General features: G+C 38.6%; 1 protein-coding gene across 2 annotated transcripts in view; it reads right to left on the reverse strand.

Moving 5' to 3' along the window:
• NEMF (nuclear export mediator factor) overlaps positions 1-21,653 on the reverse strand; it is a 74,549-nt gene that overhangs the window by 25,720 nt on the left and 27,176 nt on the right. Inside the window, exons 6-17 of one of the 2 annotated variants that reach the window (XM_008068841.2) lie at positions 19,217-19,303; positions 17,302-17,375; positions 16,134-16,204; positions 15,978-16,053; positions 15,537-15,599; positions 13,137-13,214; positions 12,841-13,049; positions 12,403-12,594; positions 11,507-11,570; positions 9,214-9,302; positions 3,856-3,959; positions 3,072-3,134 (exon numbers count right to left, since the gene is read on the reverse strand). In XM_008068841.2, coding sequence (XP_008067032.1) covers positions 3,072-3,134; positions 3,856-3,959; positions 9,214-9,302; positions 11,507-11,570; positions 12,403-12,594; positions 12,841-13,049; positions 13,137-13,214; positions 15,537-15,599; positions 15,978-16,053; positions 16,134-16,204; positions 17,302-17,375; positions 19,217-19,303 — 1,170 coding nt within the window. The remainder of the gene's footprint in view (positions 1-3,071; positions 3,135-3,855; positions 3,960-9,213; positions 9,303-11,506; positions 11,571-12,402; positions 12,595-12,840; positions 13,050-13,136; positions 13,215-15,536; positions 15,600-15,977; positions 16,054-16,133; positions 16,205-17,301; positions 17,376-19,216; positions 19,304-21,653) is intronic. The other variant, XM_021717957.1, reaches the window with a different exon arrangement.

The following is a 21,653-nucleotide window of genomic DNA, read 5'->3' on the forward strand; positions in this document are numbered from 1 at the left end:
AAAAAAAAAAAAAAAAAAATTAACTCAAGGCATCAAACACCTAAACTTAGGAGCCAAACAAGTAAACGAGGCATAAATCGTAATCATCTTACGCAGTCATTTCTTAGATATGGTACCAAAATTATAAGTAACCAGAGAAAAAAACAGATAAATTGGACACAACCAAAATGAAAAATCTTAACTCAAAGGATATCAAAAAAGTGAAACGACAGTCCACAGAAAAGAAAATATTTGCAAATCATAGAGACTCCAACTCAAAATAAATAAATAAATAAAAAGCATGATTGTCCATCATTAGGTATGATGTGGGTTATTCATGAATGAATGCTCTTTACCAAATTGAGGAATTTCCCTTGTATTCCTATGTTTTTGTTTGTTTGTTTGTTTTGAGTTGGAGTTTCACTCGGTCGCCCAGACTGGAGTGCAGTGGCTGCTCCCAGCCACCTCAGCCTCGACCTGCTGGGCTCCGGCGATCCTTCTGCCTCAGCCTTCCAAGTACCTGGAACTACAGGCATGCGATACCACGCCCAGCTGATTTTTGATTTATTGTAGAGATGAGGTCTTGCCAAGTTGTCCTACCGGGTCTCGAACCCACAAGCTCAGGCAATCCACTCACCTTGGCCTTCCAAAGCGCAGGATTACAGGCTGAGCCACCGAGCCCTGCCTGTATTCCTATGTTTAAGTGGTGTTTTTGTTTTTTTTTTAAACACAAATGAGTGACAAATTTTGACAAATGGTTTTTCTCCAACAACTGAAATAATCATATGGTTTTGCTGTTTATTCTATTACTAGACTATACATTATATTCATTGTTGAATCAATCTTGTATTCCTGAGCTAAATCATACTTTTTTATGGCATATAATCCTTTTAATATGCTGCTAGGTTCAGTTTGCTAATATTCTTTTTAAGATGTTTGTGTCTAAATTCATAACCAATATTGGTCTGTAGTTTTCTCATGATGCCATTGTCTATAGTTTTGTTACCAGGGAAATACTGGTCTGGTAGAATAAGTTGGGAAGAGTTCCCATCTCTTTCATTTTATGAATAATTGGTATTCAACCATCTTTAAAAGTTTGGTATAATTCCCCAGTGAAGCCATCTGGGCCTAGAATTTTCTTTGTGAGCAGTTTTGTTTTTGTGTTTTCTTCATTACTAATTTGTCTCTACTTTGTATAAGATTGTTTCAATTCTCTATTTCCTCCAGTCAGTTTTGGTAGTTTGTATCTTTGTAGAAATTTGTCCATTTCACCTAGTTTACCTTACCTATTGGCATATAATTGTTCATATAATCTTTTTGATTTTATAAATTCAGAAGTAATGTCCCCTCTTTCAATCCTGAGTTTAGGAATTTGAGTCTTCTCTCTTTCTTGATCAGTCTGGCCATAGGTTTATCAATTTTATTTATTTTTGCAAAGAACCAAATTTGGTTTTGTTGACATTCTCTATAGTTTTTCTATTGTTTCATTTCTTTTTTTTTGAGTTGGAGTCTCACTCCGTCACCTAGGCTGGAGTGCAGTGGCACGGTTACAGCCACCGCAGCCTCGACCTGCTGGGCTCAGGCGATCCACCTCAGCCTTCCAAGTAGCTGGAACTACAGGCGTGTGCCACCACACCCAGCTAATTTTTCTTGATTGACTGTAAAGGTGGGGTCTCACTAAGTTGCCCAGGCTTGTCTCAAACCTGTGGGCTCAGGCAATTCTCTCACCTGTACCTCCCAGAGTTCTGGGATTATAGGCTTGCGCCAACATGCCTGGCCTGTTTCATTTCTTTGTACTCTTATTTCTTTTTTTCCTTTTCCTTGCTTTGGGTTGTTTTTCCAGTTCTTAAAGTACAAAGTTAAGTTACTGATTTGAAATCTTTACTCTTTTTATATACATTTACAGCTATACATTTCCTCTACGTAGTGCTTTTCCTATATCTCACAAGTTTTGATACTGTTTTCATTTAATTCATCTCAAAATATTTTCTGACATCCTTTGTGATTTCCTGTTTGACCCATTGGTTATTTATGAGTGCAGTGTTTAATTTCCATATATTTGTGAATTTTAAAATTTTCTTCTGCTACCCATCTCTAATTTTACCCCATTACAGTAAGAAAACTTTGTATGATTTTATTTTAATTATTTTATTTTTTTGAGTTGGAGTCTCACTCTGTAGCCCAGACTGGAGTGCAGTGGCACGCTCCCAGTCACCGCAGCCTCGACCTGCTGGGCTCCAGCGATCCTTCTGCCTCAGCCTTCCAAGTAGCTGGAACTACAGGCACGCACTACCATACCCGGTTACTTTTTTGATTTATTGTAGAGATGAGGTCTCGAACCCGCGGGCTCAGGCAATCCGCTCACCTCGGCCTCCCAAAGTGCTGGGATTACAGACTGAGCCACCGAGCTCGGCCTTTGTATGATTTTAATTGTTTTAAATGTATTCGGGCTTGTTTTATAGACTCTTATAGCCTATCCCAAAAAATACTCCATGTGTACTCAAGAAGAATAAATACAGGTTGCACATCCCAAGTTCAAAAATCTGAAATCCGAAATGCTCCAAAATATGAAACATTTTGAGTGCCAACATGACCATATAGAGGAAATGCTTATTGGAGCATTCCAAATTTCTGGTATTTCTGGACTTTGGAGACCATATATAATTCATGTACCCTAAAATCTGAGTTCTGAAACTTCTCGTCCCAAGCATCTTAGATAAGGAATACTCAGCCTGTATTCTGCTGTTGTTGGGGAAGTATTCTAGAGACATCTGTTAGATCTATACTTAGTTCATAGTGTTGTTCAACTATTCTATTTCCCTCATTGATTTTGTATGTAGTTATATCTATGACTGAAAGCTGGGTATTAAAGTCTCCAACTATATTACTGTAGAATGGTATCAAGTTTTGCTTCACGTACTCTAGCTTTCTGTAATTAGATGCATACATGTTTACAACTGTTATATCTTCTTGCTCGACTGTCCCTTAGGTCATTATATCCTTCTTTATCTCTGTTAATTTTTGTCTTATAGTCACACTAAAAATTTTTAAAGAAAAGGAACTAAAATTCTGAGTAGGGAGAAATATATTACCTGTTGGATTCTTAATTACACAGCTAGTTGCTCCATGAAGATCAGCATGTACATAGATGTCTCCTTAAATAAAGACAAATAAAAATGATACTTTAAGTTCTACTTTTAAATGTGAAAAAGTTACAAACTTTAGCACTGCAACAGTAATTTTTAAAAATTAACCAACAATGACAGTGAAGGACTGAAAGCTATTCTGTTAATGCAGTAAAGCATCAAAAGTTCAACACTGCAGATCAGTTCCCCAATACCACTTTAAGAATATTCACTTAAGAAAGTACTAAGTATCTACATATTCAACAAACCATGAACCCGTAACCATCAAATCCTTCCACTAATTAAATCAGTCAAACAGAAAAGCATAAAATGAAAATCAATGCCTAATACTGAGCTAGGCGTGGTGTTTCACACTCGTAATCCCAGCACTTTGGGGGCCAAGACAGGAGGATCACTTAAAGCCAGGAGTTCAACAAGAACAGCCTGGGCAACAATGCAAGACCCCCATCTCTAGAAAAACAATGCAAGACCCCATCTCTAGAAAAACAAACAAAAAAAATTAGCCAGGCATGGGGGGGCACATGCCTATAATCCTAGCTATTTGGGAAACTGAGGTTGGAGGATTGCTAAAGTACAAGGGTTTGAGGCTGTGATGAGCTATGATCCGGCTACTGCACTCCAGCCTTGACTGAGTAAGACCATGTCTCTAAAAGAAAAAAGAAACCCTAATATTGGGATAACCGATACAATCATTTCAGACAAAATTATTCAGAATTTTAATCTTACCTACCTAGCGCCAAGTATCTTTTCACAATTATTTCATTCTGTTGCTGATCACGTCCACCTATAATTAGATAGTTCTCTGAACTAATGAACCACAGAAATTTCTCAAACCTATCAAATTGAAACAAAAAAAAGTTAACTTTTCTTTATAGCTGCCTGAATTCATATATATCCCTTTTATAAACAAAACAGGAAGCTATCCTGTCTGAGCAGATTACAATAACTTGATGGTCTAACCTTTTTTAAGGCATCGAGCTGAATTTTACTAAAAATCTATAACACAAATTGCCCTAGGATATTCTTAAGACAGTCTTAGAAAAAAGAAATTACCTTCTCTGCTTAAAATTAATTATCTACTTACTTCATATAGATAACCTTCCTCAACTCAAGGATAATCTACAACATGAGTTACACAGAGGAAAAGTATATTTCTTTCAGTGAGGCACTGAACAGGCTTTGGACCAGTGGTAAAAGATGTTGTTTTTCCACTCTGTTCTATTATTCATCACAGTTAATCTTTACATATATAATATTCTTTATATATTTAATAGAAAAGACCAAAAATTGTGTTTTCTAGGGTAAAATTATAACTTTTCTCAAAAGACAAAGTAATATGGGTTTTCATGATTAATACCTATATCAGGATAAAAAGTATAGCATGTATATTTGCATGACATTTAGAAAATGACATGCAAGGCCGGCCACAGTGGCTCATGCCTATAATCCCATAATTTTGGGAGGCCCAGGTAAGAAGACTGCCTGAGCCCACAGGTTCAAGACCAGCCTGAGCAACTTGGTGAGACCTTATTTCTACAATAAATCAGAAAATTAGCTGGGTGTGGTGGCACGCATCTGTAGTTCCAGCTACTTGGAAGGTTGAGGCAGAAGGATCACCTGAGCCCAGCAGGTTGAGGCTGTGGTAGCCATGAGCATGCCACTGCACTCCAGCCTGGACGACAGTGAGATTCTGACTCGAAAAATAAAATAAAATAATAAAATAGAAGGATGAAAAAGTTGAAATATAATGATGGAAAAAGATATACCATGCAAACACTAACCAAAATAAAGCAGATCTGCTGGGCATGCTGGCTCATGCCTGTAATCCCAGCACTTTGGGAAGCTGAGGTAAAAGGACTGCCTGAGCCCAAGGGTTCGAGACCAGCCTGGGCAACTTGGTGAGACCTCCTCTCTACAATAAATCAAAAAATTAGCCGGGTGTGGTGGTGCACGCCTGTAGTTCCAGCTATTTGGAAGTCTGAGGTGGAAGGATTGCCTGAGCCCAGCAGGTCGAGGCTGCGGTGTCCGTGAACATGCCACTGCACTCCAACCTGGGCAACAGAATGAGACTCCAATTTAGTAAAAAAATAAATAAAAGCAGATTTACTTTTATACCAAAGAAGGAAAAACATTACAAGTTAAAAGAACATTTCATTCAAGTTTATAAAAGGTTCAATTCACTAGAAAAATATAACAGTTCTATATTTGTATCACCCAATTACATAGCCTGATATACATAAAGCAAAAACTGGCAGAAGTAAAAAGGAAAATGGACAAATTCAAAGTAAAATACTGTAAACGTTCTGCCAATACATTCCAAACTCTAGACAAAGTCTTAATAAAAAACTGTTGACCAAAACTAGAAAATCTGAAGTCCTTATATATACACTAAGGAATCTGAATCTGTAATGAAAAACTTTCCCATAAAGAAAACTCTAAGACTACTCAGCTCCACAGGTGAATTTCATCAAAAATTTAAGAATAATTGAAAAAGGAACACTTTCCAACTTGTTTTATGAGGCAATATTAGAATGTTATAAGAAATGAAGCCAGGCTCGGTGGCTCAGCCTGTAATTCCAGCGCTTTGGGAGGCCGAGGTGAGAGGATTGCCTGAGCCCGCAGGTTCAAGACCTGCCTGGGCAGAGAGACCTCGTCTCTACAATAAATCAAAAAACTAGCCTGGCGGTAGTGTGCGCCTGTAATTCCAGCTACTCGGAAGGCTGAGGCGGAAGGATCACCAAAGCCCAGCAGGTTGAGGCTGCGGTGGCCAGGAGCGGCCACTGCATTCCAGTCTGGGCGACAGAGTGAGACTCCAACTCAAAACAAACAAACAAACAAACAAAAAAAGAAATGAAGATTAGGCCGGACTCAGTGGCTCAGCCTGTAATCCCACGCTTTGGGAGGCTGAGGTGAGTGAATGGCCTGAGCCCGTGGGTTTGAGACCCGCCTGGGCAACTTGGCTAGAACTCATCTCTACAATAAATCAAAAAATCAGCCAGGAGTGGTAGCGCGTGCCTGTAATTCCAGCTACTCAGAAGGCTGAGGCGGAAGGATCGCCCAAGCCCGGCAGGTCGAGGCTGCAGTGGCCAGGAGCGGCCACTGCACTCCAGTCTGGGTGACAGAGTGAGACTCCGACTCAAAAAAAAAAAAAGAAAGAAAGTTGGAAAACAAGTGATCAAGACTCAAGAAGCTGAATTATAACCTGATAGTGGAAAAGCCAAGAAACACCTCAATTTATACTGTAAAACTTATAGAAAGCTAAAAAATGGCTGCACCAGTACTTAAGGAAATAGGGTTAAGATGGGCTGAAAGTCTACTTAATAACATAGTTCCACAGATCATCCTTCCAGCTTTACACATGTTTATGACTCCCCTTTTATACCTTAGTAGAAGGCCAAAAGTTAATTCTCTAGAAAAGGTACAAAGAGGATCTCTAAACAAGGATAAATGTGGTATAGCAGTAAGTAGGGGTGACACGTAAAACATGGCAGATAAGCAAATGAGTTACTGTATTACTGGATATGAAGACGCCCAGCCTATTATTCCCATGGGCTCTCTGAAGCCGACAGCTAGTTCTCACCTTACAAGCAGGAGAGAAAAAGAATCTTTGTTGGGAAATGCAACCAGCTCAACAGGAAAAAGCAAAAAACAATAGGGGATCCACACAAAATGGCCTATACAGATCATTTCACAAGTCCAACCATCCCCGGACCTCCAATCAGCATTTTAACACCATACTAAAAAATATGAGTAGAGTGGCCGGGTGTGGTGACTCACATCTATAATCCTAGCACTTTGGGAGGCCAAGGTAAGACGACTGCCTGAGCCCACGGGTTCGAGACCAGCCTGGGCAACTTCATCTCTACAATAAATACAAAAAATTAGCTGGGCGTGATGGTGCACACTTATTGTCCCAGCTACTTGAAAGACCAAAGCAGAACAATTGCCTGATCCCAGCCAGGAAGGCTGTGGTAGCCGTGATCGTGCCACTGCACTCCAGCCTGGGGGACAGAGTGACTCTGACCACCCTCCCCCAAAAAAGTGAATAGACAATCAAGGAGCACTAGACATTAATGAAAGTCTCTAATATGAAAGCTGGAGACAAAAACAGCATGAAAAAAGAAAGGAGGCTAGAGTTGTTGTAAGTCAAATGATACAAAGTTGCAGTTATATAGGATGATTAAGTCTAACAATCTACAGTACTACAAGGTTTGCAGTTAATAACACTGTATGGTACACTGGAAATTTGCTAAGAGAGTAGATTTTAAGCATGCTAACCAAAAAAAGATAAAATAAAACAATAGGGTAACTGTGAGATCATGAATATATTAATGTATTCAACTATTGTACTCATTTCACGCATATCAATGTATGTTGTAGACCTTAAATATATACAAATAAAATTTTAAAACTTACAGAGGACAAAGATTTGCAAAAAAAGAATACTAAAAAATTTAATACATCAAAACTGTTTTCAGAGATAAAAGACTAGAGCAGAAATTTATTATTTTTTCTAAAAAGGGGGCAATCTAAAGAGTCAAAAGATTTCTTAAAACATGATAGGAAGAAATAAAAAAAATTCAGTGAAAGGACTGAATGACAAAACTGACAAAATCTCTCAGAATGTAAAACAAAATGAAGAGTTGAAAATAGAAATTGCAACAAAATTGGAGGACTGGTCAAGGGAGTCCTAGTCTCATATCTAAAAAATGACATCCAGAAAGAAAAGAAAAAAAAAGCAGAGGGCAGTCAGTTTTTCAAGAACTATTTCAAGAAAATATCTCAGAATTGAAAGTTTTCAAATTAAAAAGGCCCAAAAAGTATTCAGCATATTGGGTTACAACATCATTACCAACCCACACCATTGTGAAATTCTGAAAAATTTGGAAAAAATACTGGAAAAAGAAAAAAAGGCAAAGAAGATCTACAAGCCTGTACAAAGGCAGAAACAAGTTTCATATAACATATCAGCTACTGCCGGGCACGATGGCTTACATCTGTAAACCCAGCATTTAGGGAGGCCAAGATGGAGGACAGCTTGAGCTCAGGAGTTCAAGACCAGTCTGGGAAACATAGCGAGACCTCATCGCTACACAAAATAAAAAAATTAGCTGGGCATGTTTAGCCTCTAATCCCAGCTACTTGTGAGGCTGAGGCAGAAGGAAAGCCTGAGCCCAGGAGATCAAGGCTGCAGTGAGATGTGATTGTGCCACTGAACTCCAGCCTGGGTGACAGTGAGACCTCAACTCAAAAAAAAAAAAAAAAAAAAAGAGAAAATAGTGATAAGAACAAAAAGCCAATGTAAGAAGACAATAATTAACTCTTGAGAGGATTTTTAAAAGCTGAGCAAGGCAAAGAAGAAAACAGAATACTATGTGCCCCAGCTATGACTATAATTTAAATATTAATAACATCAATGCTGAATATCAATCTTGACAAAATTAGGCTATAACTACGTGAACACAAGGAAAAAGAGAAGGAAAGGAAAGCCTCATCATCCACAATGGAAAGTCAACAATAAAGTATAAAATAGAAAAAATAGGAAGCAGCAATACAGGCATATTACTAAGAGGAAAGGAAGTAAATATCAAAAGTATCATCTAAAAGAGCTAAAAGACTGAGCACAGTAGCTCATACATATAATCCCAGAACTTTGGGAGGCAGATTCTTTAGGCAAGGAGTTTCAGATCATCCCGGGAAACCAAGTGAGACTTCCTTTCTACAAAGTAAACATTGAAAAAATGAGCTGGGTGCAATGGTACATGCCTGTAGTGCCATCCACTTGAGAGACTGAGATGGGAGAACCATTTATCCCAGAAGTTTGAGACCGCAGTGAGCCACGATCACATCACTGCACTTTAGCCTGAGCAATAGAGCAAGACCCTGTCTCTAAAAAAATAAAAACAGAAAACAAAACAAGAGCTAGAAGTAGCTTCCGTGGGAGAGCAGACAACATGAGGATGGGTGAAGAACTGCAAGACTACTGGTTTTTGTACAAACTTTGTAGAATTTTGCTTGATTTTCTACATAATGTGCATGTATAATTTTAATAAAAACAGAAACTAAGTTTGAAAGGTAAAACACTTACCAATATACTTTTCTTGCTTTTTGAATAGAGGTAACAGTTTGAACTTCTTTTAATGTTTGCTTTGTTTTCTTTTCTGCTGATTTGAATGCCTATTTATTTAAAAAAGTTTTAAAAACAATATGAGAAGAATTTACTTAAATAACACCAAAGCAAATGATGGGGCGAGAATTCATTTTTAAAATGTCACAAAACAGCACCCTCCCCAAACATACACACTTGAAGTAATCAAGAAATGAAAAGATTTTTGTCTTAAATACTAAAATAATTTAAGTCAAAGATTTACTACGTGCAAATATTTGCTCAAGACCTACAAATTAATAAATGCCTTGTTCTTGTATCATATACAATGCCTATTATGTACCAGGTTTTAGGCCAGATGCTGGGGATAAAATAGTGAACAAGATGGACAACGTTCCCATTCCCACCCCAGTGGGTCCAGAAGAGACCAATATTAAACTCATAATCATTATTAAACATATAATCAATTAACATATGACAAGTGCTTCTAAGGATGCTATAACAAGGGAACCCAATTTATACTGGATTGTACTCAAGGAAGGTATCTCTGAGGAAATAGCATTTAAGCTAAAGCCTGAAGGACTAATGGGGTTACAGGCAGAAAACAGGAAGAAGAGTGTTACGGGCAGAGTAAAAGGACCAGCAGGCAGTGATCACAGGGCAATGTGTCAGGAAGTGAAGCTGGGGCAGGGCACAGGGGGCCAAGTCACAAAGGCCACTCACTCATTAGCTATTACAGTGCCTACTCTGTTCTAGGCAATACTCCAGGGATTAGGAACAGTGATGAGCAAAGCAAAGACTCCACTTTCATGCAATCTGCATTCTAGAAGGAATCCAGAACAAATAAATATTAAAATAAACATATGGTTTTTTTTTCAAGTCGAGGTCATACTCTGTCACCCAGACTGGAGTGCAGTGGCATGATCATGGCTCAATGCAGTCTTGACCTCCTGGTAAAGGCAATCCTTCCACCTCAACCTCCCAAGTAGCTGGGACTACAGGAGCTAGCCACCACACCCAGCTAATTTTTTTGTAGAGATAAGGTCTTGCTATGTTTCTCAGGCTGGTCTCGAACTTCTGAGCTCCACCAATCCCCCTGCCTCGACTTCCTAGGGTTTTGGGATTACAGGCATGAGCCACTGTACCGAGTCAGGCTTGTTTTAAAGCAGAAAACGAAGCAAAATAAAGACAGCATGACTGAGAGTGGTAGTATTCCTAGCAATTAGTGGGTAAATGAAGGATTATCTGACAAAGTCTTATTTAAGAAGACATGTGAATGAAGGGAGGAATCAAACCATGACAATTTTGAGGCAAGAGCAGTTCAGGTAGAGAAAGCACTAAATACAAAGGCCCTGAGAAGGCAGTACATGCCATTATTTTAGGAACAACTAGGATCCCAGTATAGTCAGAAGGAGTATGTGAGAGGAGGAACGCCAGGGATGAGGTCAAAGAGGAGTAGATCATGTAGGCCAGAGAAGGGCTCTGTATTAAGATGGGAAGCAGATGCTGGGCTCGGTGGCTCTGCCTGTAATCCCGTGCCTTTGGGAGGCTGAGGTGAGTGGATTGCCTGAGCCTGCGGGTTCGAGACCCACCTGGGCAGCGAGACCTCATCTCTACAATAAATCAAAAAATCAGCTGGGCATGATAGTGCATGCCTGTAATTCCGGCTACTTGGAAGGTTGAGGCGGAAGGATCGCCGGAGCCCAGCAGGTCGAGGCCGCGGTGGTCGGGAGCAACCACTGCACTCCAGTCTGGGCGATAGAATGAGACTCCAACTCAAAAAAAAGATGGGAAGCAGTGAGATGATTTTGAGAAGAGGAGAAAAAAGACTTCACTTCTGATTAAAAGGATCACAATGGCTTCTGTGTGGAGAACAGAACAGACTGTACTGGGAAAATAGAAGGAGAGTGCTTCCATAAGGGACTACTGTTACAGTCCACATGGCCAGTGGAAATAATGAGAAGTAACCAGATTCTGGTTATATGTTAAAGAAAGAGCCAAAAATATTTGCTGATGGATTGGATATGAGACAAGAGTCCAAGATACTGTGAATGCTTTTAGCCTAATCGAAGAAAAAAACAAAAATTCTATTTAATTAGATAAGAAATAATGGGAAGGGCGTAGGTTTGGAGGAAAAAATAAATACTGGAAATACAGTATTCAGCTTGAAAAATATTTCTGAATTAGAAAACTTCATTTAAACAGAAGAATTAATTATGGCCATAAATTAAGCAGGCAAACACAATTAACCTTCACTCTAAAAAATATTAAATACCTTCTCAGCAGCTTCAACAGTCTTTTGTGTTTTCTTTGCAGCATATCTCTTGTGATCATAATACCTAGAAAAACATTTCCTTAAATTTTAAGTAAAATCTTTATTCTTTAGTTTTCTGTTTAGTTCCAATTTCACAGATTCTCAAATCATATGGAACAAATTAGAACAAACTATATAATTCACAAAACTAAATTACAAAAGTATTTTTACCCAAAAGAAGTATACATGAGGAAATTTTTTAAAAATAGGAATTATTTTTTTGGAGAGCGGGCCCGTTGAATACAGGCTTTCCCCTCTAGGTAAGTGTTCTAGGAACCTATCACCATCAGTGGACCAGCTAACATTGTTGTAAGAGGCTATGTTTAGCTTCAGTAAATTTTTTTGGAGATTCTTTCAATGCATTTGCCCATTTCATGATGGGCGATTTATAAGTGCGACCTGCCCACATTGTGCTGAATGTTCAGCAGTTTTTGACCAAAAACGGCATGATCCCTGCTTCCTACCCTTCTTATTTACCCTATCTTGCCCCAAGTGATGTTTTTTTTGTTTCCCAGGATGAAAAAAATCCTCTAAGGTAAACATTTTGCTGATGTGGAAGAAGTGAAACCAAAAATAGCAGAAGCACTAAAAGGCATAAAATGGATAAGTTCAAAAACTGTTTAAAGTAGTGGGGAAAGCATCTAAATAGGTGTACTGCATCAAATGGAGAATACTTTGCAGACGACTGAAGTTTAAACATGGAAAAATACACAATTTTTATAAAGTAATTCCGGGGTTTTTTCCAGGTCTCCCTCATACATGTACAAATGAAATAACAATTATTCTGAATATCCTTAAATCCTAACTGATTTACTACAGATAGTATTTTACCTAAAACTTGAACTTAAATGACTTACTTTTTGGCATTGGCATACGCTGACAAGCTAAGATCAACATCAACAAGGAGTGGCTTATTTTTCTGAGGCTTCTGCAGCTGTTTATTCTTTTGCTTTTTCTTTTTTCCTTTTGGTGGTTCGGTTTCATTTTTCTCAGCACTGATGTCACCATCAACATCATCATCTTCCTCCTCTGATAACAAGTATGGATTTCTATTTAAAATATTCAATAGCATTTCACTAACGTCAATGACATCACTTGTTTATTTTCAAATTTTTTCCTCAATAATATTATAAATGGTTTATACTTAGTTTCATTATTTTCATCTAATTTTTTCATTTCTTTGAGAATTTCCAAATATAAAGGAACACATTTTAAGTGAATACAGTCAACAATTAGATAGAGTCAACAACAAGATAAACACAAACAATAACTGCTTAACTAAGAATCAAACTTACCGTAGCAGCATTGTAATATGATTTGTTTGGAGTTTTAATTCTTTGATTGCACTTGCAACAGGGTCGCCTTGGGCTTGGGCTTCTTTCACAATTAACCCAATTTCTGTCCAATCTATTTGGTTGGCTAAAGCACTTCGAACTACCTGAATGGCTCTGTCAACTATCTGTAGGTTCATTTCTATAAGCTCTCCTTTCAGCTTGTCTATTTCCTTAAGAAACAAACCAAACATATTTACTTCAATGCCAGTAAAACTGAACATGTTTGAAAAAGCATCTGAGAAAGCTAAATATAATACCTGAGCTTGTTGAAGAGCTTCCAATCTGTTTTCATGATCCTTCCGGACATTATCTAATTTCTTCAATGCTTGCTTTTCCTTTTATTGACAAAACACATTTTTTTGAAAATTAGATGTCTCTACCAAGTGACACCTCTCATCTACTGAAACTCACCATCCTAACCCCACCTCTGTCCTCATAATGTTGTTATCTAGCTACATAAAGTTCCCCATAGTCCACCCCCTCAGACCTATCCCACTCCAAAGTGTTTCATGCTCCAAAATTACCTCTCCTGTTTACCTGCCTCCCACTCCTTATATACAGGAAGGTAATTTGATTACAGGTTACACTGTATTTAAGACATGCCCCAATACCCTTTTCATTATTCAAACAAACAGAATTCAAGACATTTTTTTCCTATGGAACAGTATAAAGTTTGGGGGAAAGAACTCTTAAAGAGCATAAATTACTAAATGGCTTTCTATTTTACTGCTGCTCTAACTTTCTCAGCATTATTTCCAGTATTTTATAGAACAAAACTTCTATATAGCACTTTATCATATATAATTTACATTTCAAGGTTATGAATTTTGGGGCAAGTTTCCTAATATTAATAACAGCATCACCAATTAATGAGCATTTCAGTGCTAAATAAAATATCTTAGAAGATTTAAACTAGTGGGGCATGGTAGCTCATGTCTATAATCCCAGTACTTTGAAGGTGGAGGCAAGAGGATTGTCTGAGTCCAGAGGTTCAAGACCAGCCCGGGCAACTTGGCAAGACCTCATCTCTACAATTAATCAAAAAATTAGCTGGGCATAGTGGCATGTGCCTGTAGTTCCAGCTACTTGGGAGGCTGAGTGCAGCAGGTTAAGGTTGTAGTGGCCGTGAGGATGCCACTGCCCTCCAGTTTGGGCAACAGAGTGAGACTCCAACCCAAAGAAAGGAAAAAAAAAAAAGAATTTAAACTATAAGAATAATAACTATTAAAAGAATCCACAATACCAAAATAAATTATTGGTATTTTGGCACCCACAAAAACACAGGTTCAACAATACTACTAAGTATCTGTTTACTAGCCAAAGTGCTGTAAAAGTATGACTACCATGGGGTAATTACACTAGGTAATCCATTCAACCTATCTGCTCTTAAATTGTGCTATGATTAACTGGTTTGTTTGTTTTTTTAACTGAAGGGGAGTACAAAAATTCAAATAATAGGAGTTTTTTTTGGCACATATGTAAGATTTTATTAATTTTTTTGGAAAAACAAGTCCAGAGTGACCGTTACCAATTTATGAAACTGTTCTGCAGCAAGTGCTCTAATAACATGGCCAAATGTGCTAGAGATACTGCATATCAAACCCTCCTTTTGGAGTCATAATACAGATAATATATTAAACACCTAGTTTTCAAGTCCATTAAAGAAAATAGTTTAGGGCCAGGTGTGGTGGCTCACACCTATGATCCCAATACTTTGAGGGGAAGAAGTGAGAGGACTGCCTGAGACCAGGGGTTCAAGACCAGCCTGGGCAACTTGGCAAGACCTCATCTCTACAGTAAATAAAAAAAATTAGCCGGGCATGGTGGCATATGCCTGTGGTTCCAGCTACTTGGAAGGCTGAGGCAGAAGGATCGCCCGAGCCCAGCAGGTCAAGGATACAGGGGCTGTAAGCATGCCACTGCACTCCAGCCTGGGTAACAGAGTGAGACTCCTACTCAAAAAAAAAAAAAAAATAGTTTAATGATAAACAGTTCTCCTTCCTCTGGCTTATTTAAAATCTCCCTGGGACAATATCCTCTTAATAGCAAAGTTTGAGAAACTTGGGGTTGTTTTAGGGAAATCACTTCAGGTTATAAATAACGGGCCTTGCTGGGTACAGTGGCTCATGCCTGTAATCCCAGCACTTTGGGAGGTGGAGGCGAGAGGATTGCCTAAGCCCATGGATTCAAGACCAGCCCTGGCAACATGGCAAGACCCTGTTTCTATAACAAATCAAAAAATTAGCTTGGTGCAGTGGCAGATGCCTGTAGTTCCAGCTACTTGGAAACTGAAGTGGAAGGATCACCTGAACCCAACAGGTAGAAGTTGCAGTGGCTGTGAGTGTGCCACCTGCACTCCAGCCTAGGCAAGAGAATGAGACTCCGACCCCCACCCAAAAAAATTACAGGTCTCACCTTCCCACTATATTTTCCTTTTTTAGAAACTATCTGGTATACTGATGAAACAAATGAGGATATACTTCTTTTCAACCATGCAACCTCCTTTGGGCCTTAACATGAATAAAGAGATCTGAGAATTCCCATACTACTTCCTACACTATTTCTTAAAGGCTGCCTATTTCTATATAAAAGCATCATCTACCCATCAAACCACTATAAGACTGCTGGTTTAAAATGTGTTTTAAACAATATCATACCTGTTGTAAAGCTTTTAAATCAATTTTCTGACCTTCTATCTTGGAATAAAATTCATCCACGGCCTTATTTAAAAAAAAAACAGACAACTAGCTGAAAAAAAAAAGCATGGTCTCTACTTCAAATTGCATATACATAATTTTAGAGTCTATTTTGCTTCACAACACTCTCAAAGAACTTGAACAGATTTCCAGTAACTGTATTACACGGCTAAATAGTATCAAAAATCAAATTAAGTTAAAATCTGTGGTCCTTCATCTTCAAATAATGTGGCAGCAATTGTTTCTAACAGCTATATCTGTGACTTCATGGACCTTTTATGCCTAGATTCATGACTGTAAAACAAGAATATTTTCAATTTCTCAACCAAGCAAGTTTATGTTAACTTAAAAATTCATGTCATGCTAACTAAACTGATCAAAGAACAAAACTAAAAAACCCACCTTGTCAAATGATTCAAATTCTATATATGGATATTGTGAATGTTGAGAAAACAAGAAAGGATGAAATTCCTCATACCTGTAAAACACATTTATTATATCACATTCATGAACGTTAATGAATATACAAAGTAAATTAACCCATGCCTACATGCTTACGTGAGTATGTCTTCAACTGGTTTATCTACTTCCAGACTTGGTTTTATTTCTCTTTTCTGAATGATATATCCCTATAAAAATCAAACATTAAAATTATCTCTATTGATAATTAACAAAAATTTACTTTCTATGACTGATATTAATTTTTTGTAAGTAAAGTTATACTTTAAATAGGGATAAAACAACACAAAGTATTAGATAATTCAAGCCAAGCACAGTGGTGCATCCTTGCACTTTGTACCCAGCACTTTGGGAGGCTGAGGTGGGAGGATAGCCTGTGTCCAGAAGTTCGTGAATGGTCTAGGCAACATAGTGAGACCTTGTTTCCACATACAAAAAATAAAATAACCAGTTGGGCAAGATAGCCTGGGAGGCTAAGGCAGAAGGACTGCCTGAGCCCAGGAGGTTAAGGCCTCAATGAGCGATGACCATGCCACCACACTACAGTCTAGGCAACAGAGTGAGACCTCAAATCAAAAAAAAAAAAAAAAAAGTCTGAGGTAATTCAAACAAAGCTTAACTACTGAGGGCTCAATAGTTAAAACACAAAATTTTTGAAAAGTGCTGGCAAATGGAAAAGTGTTTCTCTATCTAAAATCAACTCAAGAGATATTTTCAAATTCCTCAACGTTTTTGGGGTGTCAATACTAACCTGACATAGCACTTTCTATAAAAGATACGAACAGAACCAAAACCTATAAACCAACAGCAATTTTTCAAAAAACTATTCTGAGCTGGGTATGGTGGTTCACACCTGTAATCCCAGCACTTTGGGAGGCAAAGGCAAGAAGACTGCCTGAGCCCATAGGTTCAAGACCAGCCGGGGTAACATGGCGAGACTTGTCTCTACAATAAATAAAAAAATTAGCCATATGTGGTGGCGCACGCCAGTAGTTCCAGCTACTTGGAAGGCTGAAGCAAAAGGATCGCCTGAGCCCAGCAGGTTGAGGCTGTGGAAGCCATTAGCGTGCCACTGCACTCCAGCCTGGGTGACAGACTGAGAGTCAGACTCAAAAAAACAAAACAACTATCCTGAAAGAAGCATATTACAGATAAGAGTTTTTCAAATGAGAATAAAATTTACATATGCTGATCATTTAATAAATATTTAATTGCTGAAAATCCAAATAAATAAAACCACAATATATAATAATAGACATGGTGCTACCTTGCCAGTGAAGTTGGCTGTTTTTTTCATATAGTCTTCTGCTTTCTGCAGACAAACAAGTACTTTCTCAACATCTGATGGGGGAATAAAAAGGAAAACAGGAGTGTCAATCAAGTGTCAACTGCAGAAAAACAGGAAAGTGCTTACAAAATAATGTAAAGTGTTCAAAAAAATTAGAAATAGTTACTTGGCATATGTAATTGGAATATATAAGTAAGGCTGTTTGGGGCAACTTGCAATAAACAGCAATAAATAATTACTATTATTTTCCAGCGTTTTCCTGAACATTTTCACATGCTTTTGCCAAAATAAACATCAGATGCATTTTATAAAAACAAATACCACCATCTATTGTAATTATGATTAGAATTTCAATAAATTAGTGTATTCCAGAAACCACATTTCCTAAAACACTAAATTTGTGGGAGTTTTTTTGTCTTTTTTGAGTCAGAATCTCATTTTGTCACCCAGGCTGGAGTGCAGTAGCACTCTCATAACCACTGCAGCCTCGACCTGGACTCTGGTGATCTTTCCACCTCAGCCTTCCAAGTAACTGAAAGCACAGGTGTGCACCACCACGCCCAGCTAATTTTTGATTTATCGTGGAGATGAGTTCTCTCCATGTGGCCCATGCTGGTCTCCAACTCCCCAACTCAAGCAATCATCTCACCTCGGCCTCTCAAAGGTCTGGGATTACAGGCATGAGCCCCCACACCCAGTCTGAATTTGCATTTTTAAACACATACAACAATGTACAGCATAAAAATTATTCCTAAATCTTAAGAAATAATATGCAATCCCAAAATATAAATATTAAAAAGATTTTTTTAAACTGTAAAGAGAATCTACATGTCAAAATTTGGGAAAGCCCAAATCTTCCATTTTCCTTGTATTTCCTCTACTTTTTTTTTTTCCTTTTTTTTTTTTTAAGTCCATGTTCCACTCTGTCACCCAGTGGCTCACTGCAGCTGCAACCTCTTGGGTTGAGATGATCCTTCCACCTAAGCCTTCCACATGCCCAGCTAATTTTGTGTAGAGACAAGGTTTCACTATGTTGCCCAGGCTGGTCTTGAACTCCTGGACTCAAGTGACCCTCCTGCCTCGGCCTCCCAAAATGCTGGGATTACAGGTGTGAGCCACCAGCCTCCTCCAGTTTCTTACTATCCTTACCTGGCAATTAAGGTAGGTTCTCAAAGTAGTTACAAAATCATAATACATCATACAGCCACACCACAGAACTTTAAAAATTAAAATGTATGAACAATTATATTTCTAGGCCAAGGTGGCTCACACCTATAATCCCAGAATTGTGAGAAGCCAAGGAACGAGGATGGCTTGAGCCCAGGAGTTCAAGACCAGCCTGGGAAATAAAGTGAGACCTCTTTTTTATAAAAAGTTAAAAAAAAATGCTGGGTGTGGTGGCAGAGCCTGTGGTCCCAGTTACTCAGGAGCTTGAGGTGGAGGATCGTTGAGCCCAGGAGGCTGAGGCTGCAGTGAGCTTTGAGCATACCACTGCACTCCAGTCTAAGTAACAGACTAAGACCTCAACTAAAACAAAAAAATTAAAAATAATGCTATTTCTGGAAGTATTCCAGGTCACAGTCAGATGGCTAATAATTTAACTCCTTGGAACACGAACTGTCTCAAGGTGAGTAACCACTCCAAAAACGTGAGAGTTGGGAAAGTAACAACATGTCAAAAAGTAACAAGGTAGGACATGATATTGAACTGTACATCAATAGGGATAAAGCTCCCTAGTAATTAGAGCAAGAAGACAGGAATACACATATGTATATATCACAGGCCAATTGTTTTTAGCGTAGAACCACTTGTTCACTTATCACTTTGCCAAAATACTTTTTATAGTTTTTAAAAAAAGGAAATAAGGGACAAAACTTATACCATGCAAACATACCTTTACTTTCAAGTTTTTCATCTACTTTAACATTACTAGAGAATCCATTTTCTATAAGACAGTGTTCAATGAGAGCTGGTCCATAGGCTAAAAAGTAGAAGGTATTACTTTTAGTATTTTCCTACAAAATTTAACATTCAAAATATAGTACAAATTTATATCCCAATATAAGTTATCTACTCAATAACACTAGCCAGTGAAAATAACAATTAAGTTTACTTATTTTGAAAAGTTTTTAGAAACAATTCCAGTACTTAAATCTAATACTACAATAAACTTATAAAAGTCAGTGCAAGGTATAGGAATTTAATGACATTCAGTTACATATAAAAAGGATTATATAAACCATAACGCGGAAGATTTATCCCTGGAATGCAAGCATGATTTAGCATCCAAAAACTGATTAATGTAATGCACCATATTAATAAAACAAAAGACAAAGACAATGTATCACTTCAAGAGATGCAGACAGAACATTTGACAAAGATCAACGCTATTGGCCAAGCTCGGTTGCTGAGCCTGTAATCCCAGCACTTTGGAAGGCCAAGGCGAGTGGATTGCCTGAGCCTGCAGATTTCAGACTGTCCGGACAACTCGGCGAGACCTCGTCTCTACAATAAATCAAAAACTAGCCAGGCGTGGTAGTGCGCGCCTGGAGTTCCGGCTACTTGGAAGGCTGAGGTGGAAGGATTGCCAGAGCCCAGCAGGTTGAGGCTGCAGTGGCCGGGAGCATGTCACTGTAGTCCAGTCTAGGGGACAGAGTGAGACTCCAACTAAAAAAACAAACAAACAAAAACACTATTGCCTAATAAAAACTCTCAATAAACTAGGAATAGAAGGGAGTATTCTCTACATGACAAAGGGTACCAATGAAAAACCTGCAGTTAACATGATACTTAATAGTGAAGGACTGAATGTTTTCTTCTAAGATCAGTAACAAGAAAAGAATATTCATTTTTACCACTGTAACTCAACACTGTGCTGGAGGTTCTAGCTAGTGCAATAAGGCAAAATCAATTAATTAATTAAAACCATTCAGATTCAGCCAGGTGTGGTGGCTCATGCCTATAGTCCCAGCACTTTTGGAGGCAGAGGCGAGAAGACTGCCTAAGCCCAAGGGTTCAAGACCAGCCTGGGTAATTTGGAGAGACCTCATCTCTACAATAAATCAAAAAATTAGCTGGGCATGGTAGTGTATGCCTGTAGTTCCAACTACTTGGAAGGATCACCTGAGCCCAGGATGTTGAGGCCGCGGTAGACATGAGTGTGCCACTGCACTCCTGCCTGGGTGACAGAGTGAGACTCCAACTCAAAAAAAAAAAAAAAAAAACACACAAACAAAAAAATAAATTGCATTTCCATCCAAAATTAAGAAAACAATTCTCATAATAGCATCAAAGGACAAAATAATTAGAAATAAATCTAATGACCTATAAGATTTATATACTGGAAACCATAAAACATTGCTGGGAGAAATTAAAGATCTGAATAAATATGAGACAGCCTCTAATCATAGATTAGAAGATTTAAGATAATTAAAATGTCAATTCTCAGCCGGGCTTGGTGGCTCAGCCTGTAATCCCGTGCCTTTGGGAGGCTGAGGTGAGTGGATTGCCTGAGCCCGCAGGTTCGAGACCCGGCTGGGCAACTTGGCAAGACCTCATCTCTACAATAAATCAAAAAAAATTAGCCGGGCATGGTAGCGCACGCCTGTAGTTGCAGCTACTTAGAGGACTGAGGTGGAAGGATCGCCGGAGCCCAGCAGGTCGAGGCTGCGGTGGCCAGGAGTGGCCACTGCACTCCAGTCTGGGCAACAGAGTGAGACTCCAACTCAAAAAAAAAAGTCAATTCTCCCCAAATTGATCTACAGATTCAATGTAATCCTTGATCAAAAGCCCATCAGATCTTTTTTTTTTAACACAAAGTAACAAGTCAATCCTAAATTTTATATGAAAATGCAAAAGATCTAAAATAGTCAAAACTGTTTTGAAAAATAAAAAGAAGGTTGTACACAGTGGCTCATGCCTATAATCCCAGCACTTTAAGAGACAGAGGCCAGAGGACTGCCTGGGCTCGAGACCAGCCTAGGCAAGTTGGCAAGACCTCATCTCTACAACAAATTTTTTTTTAAATTAGCCAGGCATGCTGACGTGTGCCTGTAGTTCCAGCTACTTGGAAGGATCACCTGAATCCAGCAGGTCTAGGCTGCGGTGGCTGTGAGCACGCCACTGCACTCCAGCCTGGGCGACAGCGTGAGACTCCAATTAAAAAGTAAGTAAGCTGGGCTCGGCGGTTCAGCCTGTAATCCTGTGCCTTTGGGAGGCTGAGGTGAGTGGATTGCCTGAGTCCGCAGGTTCGAGACCCACCTGGGCAACTTGGTGAGACCTCATCTCTACAATAAATCAAAAAATTAGCCAGGCGTGGTAGCGCGTGCCTG

Source organism: Carlito syrichta, unplaced genomic scaffold, assembly GCF_000164805.1.
Source record: "Carlito syrichta isolate Samal-C Ts95f unplaced genomic scaffold, Tarsius_syrichta-2.0.1 Scaffold311588, whole genome shotgun sequence".
In the NCBI taxonomy this organism is placed as follows: domain Eukaryota; kingdom Metazoa; phylum Chordata; class Mammalia; order Primates; family Tarsiidae; genus Carlito; species Carlito syrichta.